The sequence below is a fragment of the Microtus pennsylvanicus genome, chromosome 16, assembly GCF_037038515.1.
Source record: "Microtus pennsylvanicus isolate mMicPen1 chromosome 16, mMicPen1.hap1, whole genome shotgun sequence".
NCBI classification, from domain to species: domain Eukaryota; kingdom Metazoa; phylum Chordata; class Mammalia; order Rodentia; family Cricetidae; genus Microtus; species Microtus pennsylvanicus.
In genome coordinates, this window is record NC_134594.1 from 10,923,123 (window position 1) to 10,942,194 (window position 19,072).

General features: G+C 44.0%; 1 protein-coding gene across 1 annotated transcript in view; it reads right to left on the bottom strand.

Moving 5' to 3' along the window:
• The window catches only part of Kcnmb2 (potassium calcium-activated channel subfamily M regulatory beta subunit 2), a 248,816-nt gene that overhangs the window by 7,494 nt on the left and 222,250 nt on the right, over nucleotides 1–19,072 (bottom strand). The window contains exons 3-4 of the mRNA XM_075950490.1: nucleotides 15,475–15,645; nucleotides 12,522–12,717 (exon numbers count right to left, since the gene is read on the bottom strand). Of these exons, the coding sequence (XP_075806605.1) occupies nucleotides 12,522–12,717; nucleotides 15,475–15,645 (367 nt within the window). The remainder of the gene's footprint in view (nucleotides 1–12,521; nucleotides 12,718–15,474; nucleotides 15,646–19,072) is intronic.

A 19,072-nucleotide genomic window follows, 5' to 3' on the forward strand; every position in this document is an offset into this window, starting at 1 on the left:
TTGTTAGTAAAACTGGCTTTTTTCCCTAGTCCCTCTGATTTCTGAATGGCAGAAACTTCTCATTAGTAATGAAAATCACAGAGGACATCCATGGTGTAACCTTCTTGCTGTGGAAATTTGATCTTTAGTATCTCCTGGTTGCTTCTTCCCTTATGTGGTCAATAAAGACCCAGCAGTCACATCTTCTCTCCAGTTTTTTGGAACACAACTGAATTTTCCTTCCTTTTGCCTCACTTCCAGGACCTTCTATGTCAACAGAGTTATTTCCATTCTCATGATAGACAGGAAGTTAAAAAAAAAACCCTACCTGTCGTGTTTCTAGATATGCTTCACTAGGCTCATGTGAAGCAGAGAGACAGGCCGTCATCCTCAAGATGAAAGATGGGGCCAGCAATAGGGGCAGGATCTGGCTGAATAACCTCACTGTCTGCCTCGGCTTTTTCTTTTGCAGTGATGGGGAGGCACCATCGGTTCCTTGGGACTTCAAGGAAGTCTTGTGTTTTATTTTCTATTTTATAAGAAAGGAGCTATTTTATTTCAAGAAGAGGTTAGATGTTTAGTGAAATCCAAATACTCATTGAGTCCAATAAATATGGGGCCAATATAGGTGGCAATATGCAGATGTCAAAAATATGAACAATGCAGGACAGATGTTAGAAAGATAATACAACAAGAGTGGGTTGGTGAGATGGAAGAGGAGAGTGTCTAAAGCCTTTCTGAAAAGATGGACCATCACAGAGGCACGTCGGAATCTTGGTCTAAAAAGCTCATCAGCTCCCAGGGTACCTTAGTCCATGTGTTCTGACTTAAACAAACAAAATCACTCATGTGAACAAAATGATCTTGGTTTTGAAGTCAGGAAGCCTTGTGCTATTTGGAACTTGTGAGTTCCACACACTTGTGAGGGACAGAGGTGTTGAAAGCATAAACCGGGACCTCCTTTTCTTTCCCCTTCTGAGAGCCCTCCTCATGGACCACCTTTGAAGGACAGGTCCTCCCGCATGAAGTTTACATGTGTTCCGTCTGGGCTTTCAGCGGACTTTGGACTTGCCAAGCAGGACCGTTGGAAGTGTTTGAGCAAAGCAAGAACAAGGCAGGCTTTGCTGAGTATGACCATCTCCTCCACCATTTTGCCTCTTTCCAGAGAGGTTCACTTTGGTCATTCTTGCCGAGAGCTTACACATTGCACCATTTCTGCCCAGCGTGAAGCAGTGTATTCATTACTGTTCCTGTTGATATGGTCAAGCACTCAACAAAAGCATTCTAAGGAGGAAAGGGTTGATTGTGGCTCGCAGTCTGAGGGAACAATCTATTCCAGCAGGGAAAATGGCAGCTGATGGCGTTGCATCCACAGCCAGGAAGCAGAAAATGAGGGATGTCTGTGTTCAGAGCTTGCTGTCACCTTTTTAATTAGTCCAAGACTTTAGCCCACGGGATGGTGCTGTCCACAACACACAGGCCTTCTCATCTCAGGGTTCCTAATCTAGAAACTCCCCTACAGACATGCCTAGAGTCTAATTTAATCTAGACAGTCCCTCATAGGGATGTCCAGAGGCTTGTCTCTAGGTTGATTCTAGATCCTGCTGGCAGTCACCATCAATCACCACAAATCAAAAATAAACTTTAAAGACACTAGAGATGTCCTGAGAGAGAGAGAGACATCTAGGACCTTGGGATGGGTCAATCAATACCCAGAGAAACTCATACCACAGAGCCTTGCAGCATGCTGATTTGACTGAGAGTGAGTCAGATAATCTGACCTGGACCCCTGTTGCTGACTTGTTTTTTTGTGGTGCAGGGGGTGGGATGGGATGGTGGGGTAGGGAGGAAGAGCTTCCTTCTTCCCGTTTTTCTTTCTTGCTACTCAGAGGCATTAAGGTCTATGCAATCTTTTTTTTAAAATGTTTATTTATTTATTTATTATGTATACAATATTCTGTCTTTGTGTATGCCTGCAGGCCAGAAGAGGGCACCAGACCCCATTACAGATGGTTGTGAGCCACCATGTGGTTTCTGGGAATTGAACTCAGGACCTTTGGAAGAGCAGGCAATGCTCTTAACCTCTGAGCCATCTCTCCAGCCCCTGTGCAATCTTCTTATAGTCTTTCTTGATTCATGAACAGAGATGAGCTCAGATGTTCCAGAATTCAGTTTTTCTGTGAACTGTCTAAACTTTGTCAGTTTACAGAATCATGTGTACACAAATACTTTGCAGGATATTTGATCACACTGTGAAGTCCCGAGACTTGGTTAATAAAATCAACCTTGGATCAGGGGCATAGCCAGCAACCAGTTGCCTGGAATTAACCATGGAGAGGATTGGAGGAGCTAGGAATACGGATAGAGAGATGCACAGGAAGGAGTAGGTAGGGACCCGGAACTTCACGGTCCTTTTGACTTGGGATAGCTGGAGAGATGCTCTCTTTTGGTCTCTGGCCAAAAAGGAAGACCAGCTCGTTGCTTCTCAGACTCTCTGAACTATCAGACTTTTACCCCAACATCTGACTCCTGAGTCTTTATTGTTAAAAACAGTATTGGTGGCTGTAACAGAGCCAGTGCTGGGCAAACAGGAAAAATGACCAATAGCTAAGCAGAAGATGATAGGAGGGACTTCCAGGGAGAGAGAGGAACTTGGGGGAAGAATCAAAGAGGTGGGGATTCGCCAATAAGATATGGAATAGGTATGACATACAGTATGGAGGAGACATGACCAGCCACATGGAAGAATGTGGATTAATATAAATGGGTTGATTTAAGTTTTAAGAGCTAGTTGGGAACAAGTTTAAGCTCAGGCCAAGCTTTTATAACTAATAAAAAGTCTCTGTATCATTATTTGGGAGCTGGGGGCCCAAAGAAAGCCCAACTACACAAATATATGGTGTGGAGACAAGATGACCCCAGATGTTATTCTTTGGGAGCTGTCTACTTTATTTTTAAGATATGGTCCCTCACTGGCCTAGAACTTACAAAGTAGGCTGGCTGGCCTGTGAACTCCACCTTTTCCTCCCCAGTGCTGGGATTACAGATGCGGGACACCATATTCTGCTGCTTCTAGAAGTTCTGGGTATCAAAGTCAGGTCCCCATGCTTGTGCAGTCAGCACTTGACTGAGCCACAGTATTCTGAATTCGTCTTCTGTGCTCTCTCAAGAGCATGTGTTGGATGTTTCTTCTTCAGGAGATAGCAAGATAAAGTAAAGAGTTTTCGATTTTAATGCAGACCTACTCACTTGGGGAATGCCGGACTTCAGGGATATTCCTTTTCTGAGCCTCAGTGTTCTAAAATGAGAATGATGATGGTGTGGTACACAGGGAATTGCTGCTACAGCTAAACGAGCCAGTTTATGTAAAATATCTGTGTTCTGCAGTGCCCGGTACATTGTGAGTTCTTGACGCAATCTGACTGTGATTATTTTAGGGGCAGGAGTAAGCAAGATAATGTTTTGGACATGTTATTACAGTAGTGGGCACATTCTACATGGTGAGCACTTGGTAAACACCATTTTCCATTTGCTGCTTCAGATTTATCTTCTCTGGTTTCTGTGACCTGTCAGGGCTCTGCTGAAGACACCCCAAAGATCTGACGGACTGAAAATGTGAAGCTAGGCAAAACATAAGCAGTCAGCCAGCCAGCCACTGTCTGCAACCATATCTAATTGTCACAGTTTGATCAGGGAGAATGCTAGTCACATGGTGGGAAAGAAGGTGGGGACACGGCCAAGCATCTGGCAGTAGAGGGAAGGTCTCTGTGTCATGATCACAACATCCAGAGCACCCAAGCTGAGAAGCTCTGATCTAGATATATTAGTCTCTGAAATTAGGAGATCCGTCGTGCTTATGGGTGACAGAATGAGGATCATGCTGAATTTGGAGTTGAGAATATGGCTAATTAATGGACTGCCCCATTGGAAGTAATCATCTTCCTCGTGAAAGTTACGTATAAATACCATACATGTTTGTATTTATCATACCTATTATATGTCTTTATCAGCATGCATCAAAATGGATATAATCTTTTATTTCACTACAAACTTCATCTTAAATTCACCTTTCAGTGAGTATGTGTTGAGAGTCGCTGGTGTTTAGCGGAAAGTTTAACTCCCGAAGGAGATCAGGTCTGGGACAGAAAGCAGCAGCCACGGTGAATTAATATTCAGCTGCTGTTTATGGTTCTAGTGACATTCCGGAGGCTGAGAGAAGGAAAAGTCCCAAACCGTGCTGAATTAACACTCAACCGCTGTTTGTCATTCTACTGACAGCCTCATGGCCGGTGGCTGAGGGAGGCCAGGCCACTCACAGCTCCCAGAGGCCGACAGTCAACTGAGAGCACCTCGAGAGAGTGTGCAGGCTTCTCCGGTCTGGCGGCTTGAGCTTGCCTGTTGTCAAGAGGCTGTGACCTGGGTTTAAGGACTAGAGGGAGAAACTGAAAAGGTATAATCAGATATTTTGAACATTCAAAGTTTTCTCACAAAGATGTAGATGGTTAAGCTGATCCCTCTTGCCTCCTGCTGTCTCAGTTCTAACACCGTAGGTAGTAGCTAGAATCTCAACAGGAGCATGGCTATTTCTCAGTGTCTGGGGGTTCCTGTTATTCTTGTGAGTTTGGAGGAAGTAGCCCGAAGGTAAGGTTGACACTGAGGGTACTTTTTTCTCTTTTAAAATTATTAATTATTTTTTCATTTATTTTACATTCTGATCACAATTTTCCCTCCCTCCTCTCCTCCTGTCCCCTCACCCAGACTCCCTTCAACACTTCCCCGCATCCACTCCTCCTCCTCATTCAGAAATGGGCAGGTCTCCCATGGACATCAGCAAAGCATGGAACATCAAGTTGAAGTAGGACCAGGCTCCTTCCCCTGCATAAAGGCTGGGCAAGGTAATCTAACATGGAGAATTGGTTCCCAAAACCAGTTCAAGTGCCGGGGAGAGGCCCACAAACAGACCAAGCTACACAACTGTTACACACATGCAGAGGGCCTAGGTCGGTCCCATGCAAGCTCCCTAGTTGTTGGTCCAGAGTCTGTGAGCTCCCAAGGACTCAGGTCATGACCTCCAACCCCGACTTTTACAGCCCCTCCTTTCTCTCTGACGCTGAGGGTATTTTCGTCTCCTTTGCCAAAGGTATCTGGAATACCCCTCATGCTGAACAGAAATGGTCAGAGAGTCTTCCAACATGGAGATGGCTGTTTTCTCAGAACTGTTTTACTGACTAAAACCAGAGGCTGCCCATGCAGAGGATACAGAGCTGGGTTAGGGATGTCCAGTGGTGGTGTTCAGTGCCTGTCCAACGAATCTGCCAACTGTGGCTGGGGCCTGAGAGCCTCTGTGCTTGGATGGTATTTTTGAGGACCCAGAAGCACTGCGGCCACAAATTATCTCTCTTGTCTGTGGTGCTCTGAATGAATGCTTCCGGGAGTTAAACTCCGACTGTAGTTCCGGGTTTGACTACCTCAGTTTAAGCAATTACAAGGGAGTAGTGTTGAAGAACTGGCGTCCACAAGCACCTGGCAGAAGCGAGTGGAAACACTGGAAGAAAATGACATCAACTTAGGCTGAAAGAGATTTTTATAAAAAAGACTTTGAAGAGGTTGGGGAGATGGAGATGGCTCAGTGGTTAAGTGATCTACTGCCCTTGTAGAAGATCCGAGTTTGGTTCCCAGGACTGGAGTATAGGATGGCTCACAATAAACTGTAACTCAAGCTTCAAGGGACCTGACACCCTTTTCTGGCTTCTATCCATATTATATACCTGTGCACACACCCCACCGTCCATATATATATATGTAAATATATACATATGTGTATATATTCAATTAATATGTATATATTCAATTAAAATATTAAAAACTTTGAAAATATGTTTCCTGACACGTAATGAACTGCTCGTTAAGGTAAGACAACGTAAACATCTGGAGTGGAACACGGCTGCAGCTGTTAAGGTCATCCCACAAGCAAAAACATTCCAAGGACAGGAACTAGACTATGCTAAGAAACTAGAAACAACCAAAGAAGACCCAAATGAGTACTCTAGAACTGAAAATACACCAGGAGAAGCGTGAAGGCCTGTCTGCTTTCGCCTGTGGTGCTGTGTGCTCGCTCCCAGCCCTTGATGCCAGGGACGTACAGAAGCTGCGGCTTATGGTGGACGCTGGTTGGAATGCAAAGAGGAGTAGAGTTTATCAATAAACCTGGAATCTAGCTTTATCACGACTACTGGAGCATGAGGGAGGGAAAATATGAGTATTGGCGTAATACTCATTTAGATAAAGTACACGCATCTTACCCTTTATTTATTGGTATTGGTGAAACATATGGATGGGTCCTGAAAATGAATTTATTGCAAGTATGACTATCGGAAGTTGGTGCAAAGAAGGAAAATTATAATATTCAAAATGACACTGGCATTGGCGACTGTGCTGATTACATTCAGCGTGTTTGGGACATTTCCTTTAAGCTGCTGCGCTGTGACTCCACACTCAAGACCTGGACATATTAGACGCACATCCCTTTTTATATGCAATTGTGCACCGGGGCCAACACAACAAGCATCTGAATATGCTGAAGAAGAAGGCAAAGGAGTTTGGCCTGAGCTCATGAAGCCATAGACCAAGCAAATGGTGAAGAGTCCTCAGAGTCCGTCTTGGGTTTCTTCTTGATTGCCATTCCTATGGCCTCCACAATGAACCAGACTGGGCGCTGGGGTGTAATGCATATCATGGCCAAGCCCCATATTACCAGTTTTGGGATTCATCTTGGGAAGTGCCCTGCCCACTGGCGTGTGGCTACTGTGCTTACTTTATTTTCACCGAGGACGGCATGTTTGTGCTTATGTTATGATAGTTTTAATAGTATACTCAATTTCTAGATGTCTTACCGGGAAAACAGATGCTATTTGACAGTAAAAGATTTTCAACAGAGGAGGAAATGAAAACTGGGAGTGAAAAATGGAGATGAAGGAGAGAAAGCAGGAAGAAGAGAAAGAAGAGGTACATTAAGGGGGAGCAAGACAGGAAGGCTAGGGAGAAGGCAACCCAACATAAGCCAAAAGCAAAAAGCAGAAAAACAATGAAACAAAACATTGAAAAATAGTATGCTGAACTTTAGGGGGAAAAAATAGACAAATCTCGACTGTAGTAGTTTTTTTTTTGTTTCTTTTCTGTAATTACTTACCAAATTTAATTTGGAAAACAAAAACAGTAAGAATATGAAACTTGCATTTTATAGAAAATAGTTAGCTCTTAGTGATAAACAGAGAGAACAAATTATAGGAGCAACATCAGCAACAAAAAGTTGCCTTAAGATTTTATTAAAGTGTCTGATAAAAGAAGGAGTATTTATATTTCCACCTCTCTGTGTAGACATTTTATATGCATTAATAAGTATCAGAAGTATTAATTTGAATGAAACTGTCCATGTACAGTGCTTAGGACCACTCCAAGTTTAGAATAGCCATTTTATATATACTAGCTTGTTTTTATTGTTACTATTATAGTTATTGGTAATAATTGCATTTTCTATGTGATATCAAAACATCAAATGTTGTTTATATTTTACATACATTTGTGGAAGATTTTACTTAATATTTGCTCCTCCTGTTAGAAGATAAGCATATACTTTATATTTCATGGTCTGTAATTCACCAGAGACTTTCTGTAATTTTTGTCATGCCGCTCCAATAAATGCAAAAATAGCTCATTTTAAATGAGCACAATAGCTGTTTTTAAATTATATGACAAAACACATTTCAAGTTATTACTGATAGTTACTCAGCATGTTTTGTAGAAGTTCACACATTTATGGGAAAAATAAGTTTACATTAGGATGGTAGGCAATACTATTAAATGAATTGAATAAAATTTTAGCATTGGAAAAAGAAAACATAGTAAGAAAAATTCAGACCTTAGTGGATGAGTCTGACAATAAAGTCTTCAGAATCGAGAAAAGAATTTCTGAACGGTATAAATCCCTAGCGAAGTGATGCAAGAGGAAAAGAGAGGGGAAAAAAAGAGGGAGAAATGGACCAGATTCAGTGAGGAAGTCCAGCATCCGGCCACCTGGAGTCCCAGAAGGGAAAGAGGGAGCAAGGGAGAGGTGACACAATGTTTATGAGATAGCCTGGTAATACTCTCTGGAACAGAAAGTATTAAGGAAGGGGAAGAACTCTGTGAATGCTTGGAAGTCTGAACAGGGTAGCTTCTCACTTGGGAGTGTGATGAACTGTAGAGAATCACAGGAAATGATCTTTAAACAGGCGAGACTGCCTCACAGATGCAGCAGTGGAACCGAGGGCTGTGTGATGACAGCATCCTTGCTCATCAAGAGACAATGGAACAAAGGAACGGCCGACCTAGAGACGTGTGCTCCGTGAATGCATCCTCCAAGAAGCAAAGCTCGGGAGAAATGCTTTCAGGACAACACAAACCGAGGAAATTCTCCACACCACACACTGTTCTCGCATCTCTAATGAGAGATTGTTTTTCAGGCTGTGGGAAAATGGCTGCAGATGGGAAAGCGGAATAAAAGGCTGAACACAATGAAAATGCAGAGCTGTTGGGCCCATGGAAGTTCATATTACTGCACACAACTTCAACAATCTGTGCCGAAGTCTAGGTCAACAGAGAATGGTAAGAATGCCATACAAATGGGCTCAAAACTGCCACAGTAGTCTTTGGGCTAAACTTTGGCACTATAGGAGATTAGTAGTTTCCAGGAAAGGAAATGGGTCCTGCAAGTGACCCCATGAAGACTGAGCCAGTAGCCGTCCTTTCAAAAACAAACACCTACAAACAAGAAACGAATGTGAAGAGACCCACAAACTTGACCCCTACATAAAGGTCAGTTTCAGGAAGACTGATGGTGTATGGGGAAGAAATAACAGCAATCCTTAATTAAGGAAAATGAGTAGGTTAAACAAAAGGTTAAGGAAGAACAATAAATAGAAGAACCAAAGTACTAAACAAAATGGAAAAAAAATGACGAGACATGGTTGCAGTAAAACTGAAATGTCTTCCATACGAAGATGCTTCAGAGAGGGAGGAGACAGGCTTGGGCACACAACTGTTGTTGTTTGAGTCGGGCTCTCACCGGATTGCCCAGGCTGGTCTTGAACTCGTGGGTTCAAATGATCCTCTTGCCTCAGTCTTTGGAGTAGCTGGGACGAAAGGCACATGCCCCCTTGTCTATATGTTTAAACAACCCCTACAAGGAATGTGAAAAATGAACAACCCGGGGGGAGGAAAGAGAAGAGGAAATTCGGATGGCAGGCACTCGAAAAGCCACGCAAACCAGAAGGAGACCTCACCACATCAACTGTAAAGTTATGGTGAGCGTTTGGAACCCGAAGAATCCTCTTACTACAGGTGCATTGGAAAAGCCCTGCCATTATTTTCTGAGCTTTATGACACACATATGTCATGTTATGACCCAGGTATCTCACCTTCAGATTTACGCCTGACAGAGTGTGGGGGTTGGTGGCTTGGGCTCAGAGAGTTATACACAAGAGCATCTGTGGCAGAGCTATTTACGCTTGCCCTGAGCTGTAGAAAACTCAATGTCTATCAGCTGGAGAGTGAAAAACTAAGCTGACATTCCAAGTGAAATGGAAATGAATGAATTTCACCCCGACAAAACGATGCCAAGCACCGTGCTCTGTGAAGGAAGCCAGACAGACGGGTGCAGTCTGTGTGATTCCGTATACAGAGAGGCTTAAGTTGCAGGAAAGTAAGACAGTGTTTATGGATATGTGCTTAGGTGATAAGAGCCACAAAGGAAAACACAGAGACAGTCGCTGTGATAGCTCGGGAGGTGGTTAACCAGGAGAGAGCAATGCCTGTGTTATTGGGAGGGGCAGGAAGGGTATTTTGGGGGAAAAGGAAAGTGTCATTTTGTTTCTCTTGTGGTGGTTAATGGGGAGCACTTGATAATAAATACTTGAGCTGTACCTTTTGTATTACACGCAGCTTTCTGTATGGAGTCATGACTCACATTTAAAAACACAATAGTGGGTCAAAGAAACCAAATGGGGCCCATGACCGCACAGAGCGCCGACAAGGTCCTGATCCTAAACATGTACCTGGGATTGATAATGGGAACCACAGTCCCTGTTTGTCACCTAAGTAATGGAGCCAGAGCCGAAGTGATGGGCTACCCAGTTGAGGAAGTGGAAAGAGCCCTTACTGTCTGGTTCCTCTTCAGCTTTTGTGGCTTTCCAGTTCCTCAGAGACCAGAGAGTTTTACAGGTACCCACCAGCACAAGCCAGCTTTGTTTAGAAATCTGGCTGGCAGGGAGGAAACAAACAGCTGGGGAGGGCTAAGCTGGGGAGGGTGTGCGGAGCCTTGTCATGACTACTCTGGTTTCTGCCTACCACAAATGAAAGAACACCAGAAGCAGCATTTTCAAATAAGGCTTTCTGGAATACTCGTCAAGGAGAGCCTTCAGAGATATTAGCAAGAATTCTTTCAGGTTGTTGTAACTAAAATGCAAGGTGGGTTTGTTTTTACTCCTTTGTGGCAACACCATTTGCTGCCCATGTGCTAGTACGGAACCCAAGCTACCTAAACCTCTGTAGCCATCACTGAAGGGATGGCTATGGCGATCGTTTTTACAAGAACGATTAGCATTCATGAGGCTCACTTGCTTCCTGGAAATGAGCACCAATGGTGCTATTGGAGGCCAGAATCAGATTGTCTTGGCTTATTCAAGAATATTCTGGGTATTTAAGCGGCTGCTATAAAACCCAAACCTAATATACACAACACTTGAAATTCATACGGCAGATTGGTTCAACTAAAACATTTACTGGTCACCACAGTCCTTCATAGACCTTATAAATATAAACATTTTTTGGGACAGGATCTTGCTACATGGTTTTGGCTTGCCTTGTATTTGTTTAGTAGCCCAGGTAGGCTTCAAACTTGTGGCAATCCTCCCGCTTTAGTTTCTTGAGCATGGGATTATAGGCTTGAAACCACCATGCCTAACATCAAAGCAAATAATATGTATAGCTTCAATATAACGCATGTTTATTAAGCACCTACCCATTAGATTTTAATACATTAGTATGGAGTTTTGAATGAGAAACATCTTCCATAGACCCAGTTGTTTGAATACTTGGTCCCTAGTTGATGCCATTGTTTGGGAAGATTATGAGGAGGTGGAGTTAAGCTGAAGGAAATGTGTTGTGTGTTTGTGTGTGTGTGGGGGGGCAGGATTTGGGAGCTGATAGCCTCATCTCATTTCCCTTTCTTGTCTCTCAACTCCTGCTGCCTTACCTTCCTGCCATGATGGAACCATCCAGCAAAATAAACCACCTTCCTTCAATTGCCCTTGGTCATGACATTTTGTTATAGCATCAGAAAAGTGACTAATATGAGCAGTATTACAAACTGGGCCTTTATGAATATAGCATATGTAAAGAAAGAATATGCATACACACATGTGCAAACACACACACACACACACACAATGCACTATTGACCACATGTTCAATTTCATACTACAACATTCTCTACTCTAGACCCACATTGGAGCACAGGACTGAAATCTCAAGGTCCAAATCAGGAGCAGAAGGAGAGAGAGCACGAGCAAGGAACTCAGGACCGCGAGGGGTGCACCCACACACTGAGACAATGGGGATGTTCTACTGGGAACTCACCAAGGCCAGCTGGCCTGGGTCTGGAAAAGCCTGGGATAAAACCGGACTCTCTGAACATAGCGGACAATGAGGACTACTGAGAACTCAAGAACAATGGCAATGGGTTTCTGATCCTACTGCATGCACTGGCTTTGTGGGAGCCTAGGCAGTTTGGATGCTCAACTTACTAGACCTGGATGGAGGTGGGGGTTCCTTGGACTTCCCACAGGGCAGGGAACCCTGATTGCTTTTCGGGCTGGGGGGGGACTTAATTGGGGGAGGGGGAGGGAAATGGGAGGCGGTGGCGGGGAAGAGACAGATATCTTTAATAAATAAACAAATTTGAAAATAAAAAAAAACATTCTCTACTCTAATCCTTAATTGTAATAATGACCTTGTAAGTGACTGTTAATTTCCTTTTGAAAAATCAGGCCAAGGGTCAGGGTAGTTATATACCCAAAGTCACAGAACTAAATGTGGAAAAAAGAAAAGGCCAGTTTTACTCCATGTCTTCTAAGTCATGGTAGGTATTTGGGCACTCATATTCCTTCTTAAATTCTGTTCTTGCTTTCAAAAACTTAGGTTCTTTATAGAAATATTCTCTCAAACAGAAAACACAGTTAAATTGCTCTGCCACGAAATGAAGGAATGGCTTGTCCGTAGCTTGTACGGCAAACCAGCATTTCTGTAGAAAGATCCAGAGTGAGTTCTGTGAATGAAGCAAGCATACTTCCTGGTGTGTTTCCTTTGATATACTTGCAAAGGGGAGAGCGGAGAGAGAGAGAGAGAGAGAGAGAGAGAGAGAGAGAGAGAGAGAGAGAGGAGGGGAGGGAGGGGAGGTGGGTAAGCTGTACAGACAGATGCCCCGGTACAGTGAGCAGGGCTCCTACCTTCTGATTTATCTTCATGGTCTCCTCGGTGTGGTAGAGGAGGAACTTCTCCCCGGAGGAAGTCAGGTTCACGTACACCTGCAGGCAAGGGTACTGAGAGAGCTTCCAGCAGTCCGGCCCACAGCTGAAGGAGCAGTTAAATGTTTCTGTGATAGACACATTCAGGAGGGTGCACTGAGCTTCTTCTGTCCACACACTGCAGAGAAAGAGCGAGAACGATCACAGAACAGGAGGCACTGGGCAGGAGGGTGAGGTTGCAGAGGACTGTCTCTTTTCTACTGAGCTGCATGGGACTCCCCAGTATCTGTGATCCATAGGTCTGTGCAATGTTGTGATTTTGAACAGACCGGCTTTTGGCAAGCTGTGACACAACACACGCTTTGGTGCCCAAGAACTTTCTTGGTGACAACCACTATATTCCCTAGTATATTGATATTATTCACTAATATTTTAAGCCATTATTTTCTCCTTTTTGAATTCACTGGTAAGCCTAACAAATGCTTTATTTTTAGTTTTTATTTCTTGAGGCAGTCTCACCAGCTAGGCAAGAATGGCCTCGGTCTTGCTCTGCAGCCTGGGCTGGTGTCAGTGGTGTGATTCTGCTGCTTTAGTCGTCTGAGGGAAGGGATAGCAGTTCTGTGCCACCTGCCTAGCGTAACCGTTTCTTTCCCCGTATGCCTGCATTGCACAGCTCTTGCTCAGTTTTTTGTTTCATTCTAAACTCCACCACAGCCTGGTTTGTAGGCAAAAGAGTCTTTATTAAGGTAGTGACTGGGGAAAGGTGGCAAAAAGGCAGAGTGGCTTAGGGTTGGGCAATACTGTACAACAAACTCATTCCAACATGGTAAATCAGATAACAACAACCTTTTGAAGTTGTCAAGAGCAATGGCTACTTGTAGCCTTTATCCCAACTGGCAATTTACACAGATTACTTTCTCTTTTCTCTCTCAACAACTTCACATATTGGTTATTAATCCCTTTGAAAGGTGAATGAAAAGAGGGCCACAGAAATCAGGTAACATAGTCAAGAACACACAGTTGGTAAGTGGCAGAAACTGTGGCTTTCCCCTGCTCTAAGGCTCTGCTTTATTCTGGCATGACGTGCACCCTCAGGAAACCAACAGAAGACAACCCCTTCAGTGCAGATAAAGGGCTCCATCAGGTTGCTCGGGGTCATTTTAGCCAGAGAGATTCCAGCTAACCATTGGTTGAATTTCGTTTGACAGTAACTTGCATTTTGCGATCAAGTCGGGCATTTGCAATTAGGAAGTAACACAGAGGCAATCGATGTGTGCCTCTGGATATGAGCTGTATGGCACTGAGCGGAAAACATATGTTCACAATGAATAACAACCTTGCCCTTTGCTGCACACATGTGGATAGCTCCTGTACTTTTGCATGCGCCAGCTGACTAGACTCAGTCTGCTAGACTCAGTCTCCTCTGGTGTCGCAAATTGAATTTCCTGGAACACGAATGGCTAGAATCTGTTTTTATAACCAGAGGGTGGGGTATACATCCTATGTAGTTCTAAGCAGGTGTGAGAATCTGAAAGAGGTTTTGGACTCAGCAAAGGGCCCCGAGGCAGCGCACTTTCACGGTGGAAGAGAGGGCAGCTGAAAGAGCAAGCCGACCAGGATGGCAAAGAGGAGCAAATTGCTACATTTCAGCTCCACTTGCCTTCCAAGACAAAAGCATTAATTTAGCCAGAGAAACAAGTGGTAGAAAATGGTGTGATTTTCTCTTGAATTGAAACTTCCCACTGTCGTATGAAAGGGTCTTATTTCTTCAAGTCCAACCATTGGCAGATGTGCCAAGTTCCAGGGTTCAGGGTCTGAATGGCAGAGGGTGGGACTCTGTGGGGGTTTATCAGCTGGCTTATGCAGGAGGACACGCTTTGGTTTCATCACCTAGTGGCTTCTCCTTACTCAGTCAACCCAAGGTAAACATTGACATGAAAAGGATTCAAACTCTGTTACTTTAAGAGATTAAGTCTCTCAATCTTCACAATACGTTAGAATCATTTAGAGAGTTTCAGAATACCTAGTGCTGGGTCTGTCTTCTAACCAATCAATTCTGACCTTCTTTGGCTTCAGCATATGAAAGTTCCCAAAGAAACTGGGTGATGGAGAAGTAGGGCAAATTAAAAAAAAAGGCCATGACAGACTTTCTGAGTAGAAAGAGTCAAGACTTATTTTGTAGGATGTGGCTTTGGAAGCTTAACTGTCACGTTTGTTGCTGTGGCACACTGAACTGTGTGACATGTGTGTGTGTGTGTGTGTGTGCACTCATATGTGGGTGCATTTGCACGTATGTGTGCATGTTCATGTTTGTGTGTGCAGATGCATGTGTACATGCTCATGTGAATATATTTCTGCGTGTGTTTGTTGAGGCCAGAGGATTATCTCGGATGTCGTTTCTCAAATGTCACCCACATTGTTTCTTTTGAGACAGGGCCTCTCAATGGGCTGTGCTCAAGAATTAGGCTAGACTTGCTGGCCAGTGAGCTCCAGGGATCGCCTGTCTCCACCTCTCCAATGCTGGCATTACAAGAGCATGCCACCATGCCTGGGCTTTTTATGTGGGTTCGAGGTTTGGAACTAAGGTTCTCACGATCATGCTGCAGGATTGCTTATGGAAAGGCATTTCCCAAGTCCCTGTGTCACATCCTCTGGGCCTTGGTGTCTCTGCAATGATGGGAGTACCTATACTTCCCTTACGGAGTAGCTATGAGCAAGATATGAGCAATATGTGGAAGGCGGCCAGCTCACAGTAGACAGTTTGCACACAGCCTCCGTTTATTATTATTATTATCCTCAGATAACATTAGAGAACACTGTGTTCCAGGTGCCTAGGCAGGTTTTGGAAAGGTGAGAAAGATGACGTCAGGGCTGAATGAGCAATGGGGAACAGAGGAGGAGAGGGAGGTAGATTCTTCGGTGGCCATGGCAATACCTTTGCATGTAGGAGCGCAGCAGTGTGATCCCCAGCAGGAAGTACATCATGACGGAGCACACCATCATGGCCAGCCCTAGAAAGATAGCCCGGTCCTCTCCAGCCTTCAGTGCTGTTACAGTTTTCCTCTTGTCCAGGAGGTCATGGTCCCTGATTTTCTGGTAGATATTTCTGAGGTTGAAAATAATACAGTCTTACATGAGACTCTCGCAGTTCTATTGCGTGTCCCTCGAGGGAGGGTACCTTCCTGCCCCTGCCTCCCTAAGGTGAAGGACCTGTAGGAATGCCCCAAACACACCTGAGGGAAGTTGAATCTCAGCACAACCCCTGGCACTTAAAACATCACATGCATACACATGTACATGCACACGCACACACACACACACATACCGCTACATGCATAGAAAGAGGAGAACACAGACATACACACATGTACCATACCTGAACAGTAATGATCCCTAATTCTGTAATTTGGGGATTCATGTCTAACTGTAAAGTAATTTTTTTCCTGTCCCATTCTATGAAAGACAGCAATTCCCTTAACTCTCAAAAAATGTCTTGGGTTTGTTAACTTCATATTAATGAAGTTGATCAGTATTGATATATAATTTCTGAATCTACTTCTCTCTCTTTTTCTTTCTCTCTCTCTCTCTCTCTCTCTCTCTCTCTCTCTCTCTCTCTCTGTGTGTGTGTGTGTGTAAATATCACTTTATTCTGCTTATTCTTGCCACCAGATGCCTGGAATGACAGACATTTTCTTATCCCATCTCAAACCCAGGGCCTTTAGACTAGATGACCACCCCACAAAAACCTTCTATAGACTGGCATCCACCTGCCCTCTCAGTTCCATGATTCGCTTTGGAGATTTATTTGGAAAGTTTAGGATTTACATCAAAGCTCTTTAAACTTGACCCCGTGTGAACTTGAAGAACAAACTGGTGCCCATTAGCTGTGAAAGGCAGTGGGCGGGTTGACTTTTGAAGCAGGGACACAGGCTAAGGCTGAGTGGCTTCAAAAACCCACTGGGAAATAATAATAACCTGTTGTTCCTTGGCTAATATCATTTATCAACACGTATTGAACTCTGACGGCTGCCGCTGAGACATGCTCTCAGCAGATGGAAGTCAGCGAGGATGATCTGCGCTGTTCTAGATTATTAGGCTGCCACACTGCACCGAACACACCAGTCTGCCAGATAATAGAATGGGTGTCAGTTGCCGCTGAACAAGAAACACATAAAATGATACGACTGAGTCATCGCAAAACATATTCGGAAAATAAATGTTCTTTGCAAGCTCTAGAATGGGTACGTAAAAGGCGAAATGGTAGGTTCTCCATGGCTTGTAGGTGTCTAGGAAATCAGAATATTGCACAGCAAAATGAAAGGCTTGAGTGGGAGGGACACATTTTTGAAATCCACCAATAAATGGCTGTTGAATTGATAGATAAATCAAGGAATGTTAATCCGACAAAAGAATGAGATTCCAATGAGGAAGTTAGGTTCACACATGTATTATGAGCGTTGTAACCTCTTGTGTTGGGGACATGGCCCTTATTAAATAAGAGGAAAGACAGGAAAATTAGTGTCATCTGAGATGGGAGCTCCCTGGTGGATCAATTCAGTGTCTTGGCAATTTCCCCAGCTTCAGGGACCACGTTACTAAAGGCTTCCTGGAAGAGTAAGGACTTGAACAGAACGTTCAAGGTTGATTGCGGTTTAGCCAGTGGGATACAGAGTTGGTGATATTTGGGGTGAGGGACCGCAGAAGCAAAGGTGCTTGGAGCTGTAGAGCAAGTACCAGGAGGTACTATGCTGATGACCCTAGGAGGTCACCCACCACAGAAACAGCACAGCCAGAGGAGAAATGCGGTGTCGTGAAGGCTTTGAGAGTCATTCTAGAAAGTAGCCTTCCTCCTGTAATTAAAGGGAAGCTGTCAACTGGTGACGTAGGCAGATCCGAGTTTCAGAGTGATGGCTGTGCCTGCAGTGCGGAGATTAGAAACAGGAGAAGTCTTAAATCAGGGAGGGAGGAGGAGGTACTGGGAGATGGTTCCAGTAGGGTTGGCGGAGGATGATGAGGGCTGCACCTTGGTTGAAGTCAGGATAAAGAGAGAGGAGGCAGCATGTGGAGAGATGTCCAGAGGACGAACCCCTCAGGAGGCAGTGGCTGCTCAGTGCAGAGGAGGAGGAGGCAGCTGAGCTGGGAGCTGCAGCGTTGCTGTGTCTGGTGGGGAAGAGTGAAGAGTGGGAAGGCCCAGTTCTTTTCTGTCCACATCTCTTTGGGGAATGGAAGTTATCGTTGAGTCCAGGGGACAATAGAAGTGTTTGGAGGGGACTGGTGAGATGGCTTGGGCTGTCTTTCCCTAAGCCCAATAACCTGAGCTTTTGCCCTGGGTTTCATATGTAGGAGAGGAGAGACACCGGCAAGTTATCTCCTGACCTCCACATGAAGGCATATGTGTAATAAACAAACATATATAACCTGAAAAAGCCTGGGCTGAAGAGATGGTTCAGTGGCGAAGAGCAATAGATGCTCTTACAAAGGATCCTGGTTCAGTTCCCAGCACCCACATGAGAGCTTGTAATCGTCTGTAACTCCAGATCCTGAGAATGGGACACACTCTTCTGGCCTCTGCAGACATGGGCATGCCCATGATACACAGATATACATGCAGGCAAAACACCCATACACATAAAGTCAAAATAAGTACATCTAAAACATTAAAGCAAAAGGCTTTGTAAACAGATGTTCAGTTTTTCCAGTAAAGCTTTGTTTTGCCCCAAGCAATAGTCAGCACACTTAAAAAAAAATCAACCTCGATGTCTACATAATTTTTTGGAAATTTCATGTCAAGACTCAGTTTATAATTCTGGAGATGCACAATGTAGATGATCTTCCTGGATGGCAGTGAGACTCACTGCACACCTGTTGACTGGTGATCATGTTGACTGGACAGACAGAGGGGAGCGGGTCAGTTCATGAGGCAGGCTATCCCAGGATCGGTTACTGGAGGCTAAGGCACGAGAGGCCTGAAGGTTCAGTTCACGCTGTGAACAGAGCCCACCTGCTTTAGCAACTTACAGACTCCACAAAGACGTGTTTTAAGCAGAATTAATTTAATATAGTGGATATGGCTATATTTTTTTCTCCCCTATGTGTTAATGGCACATTTTAATATGTTTCATCAGGAAGTATGTTGTCATGAAGATGTTCTTCTCAGCAGTATTTTAAGATTGCTTGATTTTTTTAAAAAAAGACTGGGCTTCTGAATCCCTTTATAAATATATTTTAACAAGCATATTCAAGTGCATGTGCATAAATATGTTATTCTAAGAAATGTAAAAACAATTTTATATTTCCTATAGGGCTTGTTGAGTTTATACTGATTTATTTTCAAATCCTTTTTGGGGGCATTTAGTTAGTCTTAGGTTTACTATTGCTGCGACAAAACACCATGAGTAAAAGCAAGCTGGGGAGAAAAGGGTTAACTCGGTTTACACGTCTACATCCTAGTTCATCACTAAAGGAAATCAGGACAGGAACTCAAATAGTGCAGGAACCTGGAGGCAGGAGCTGAGGCAGAGGCCAGGGAGGGA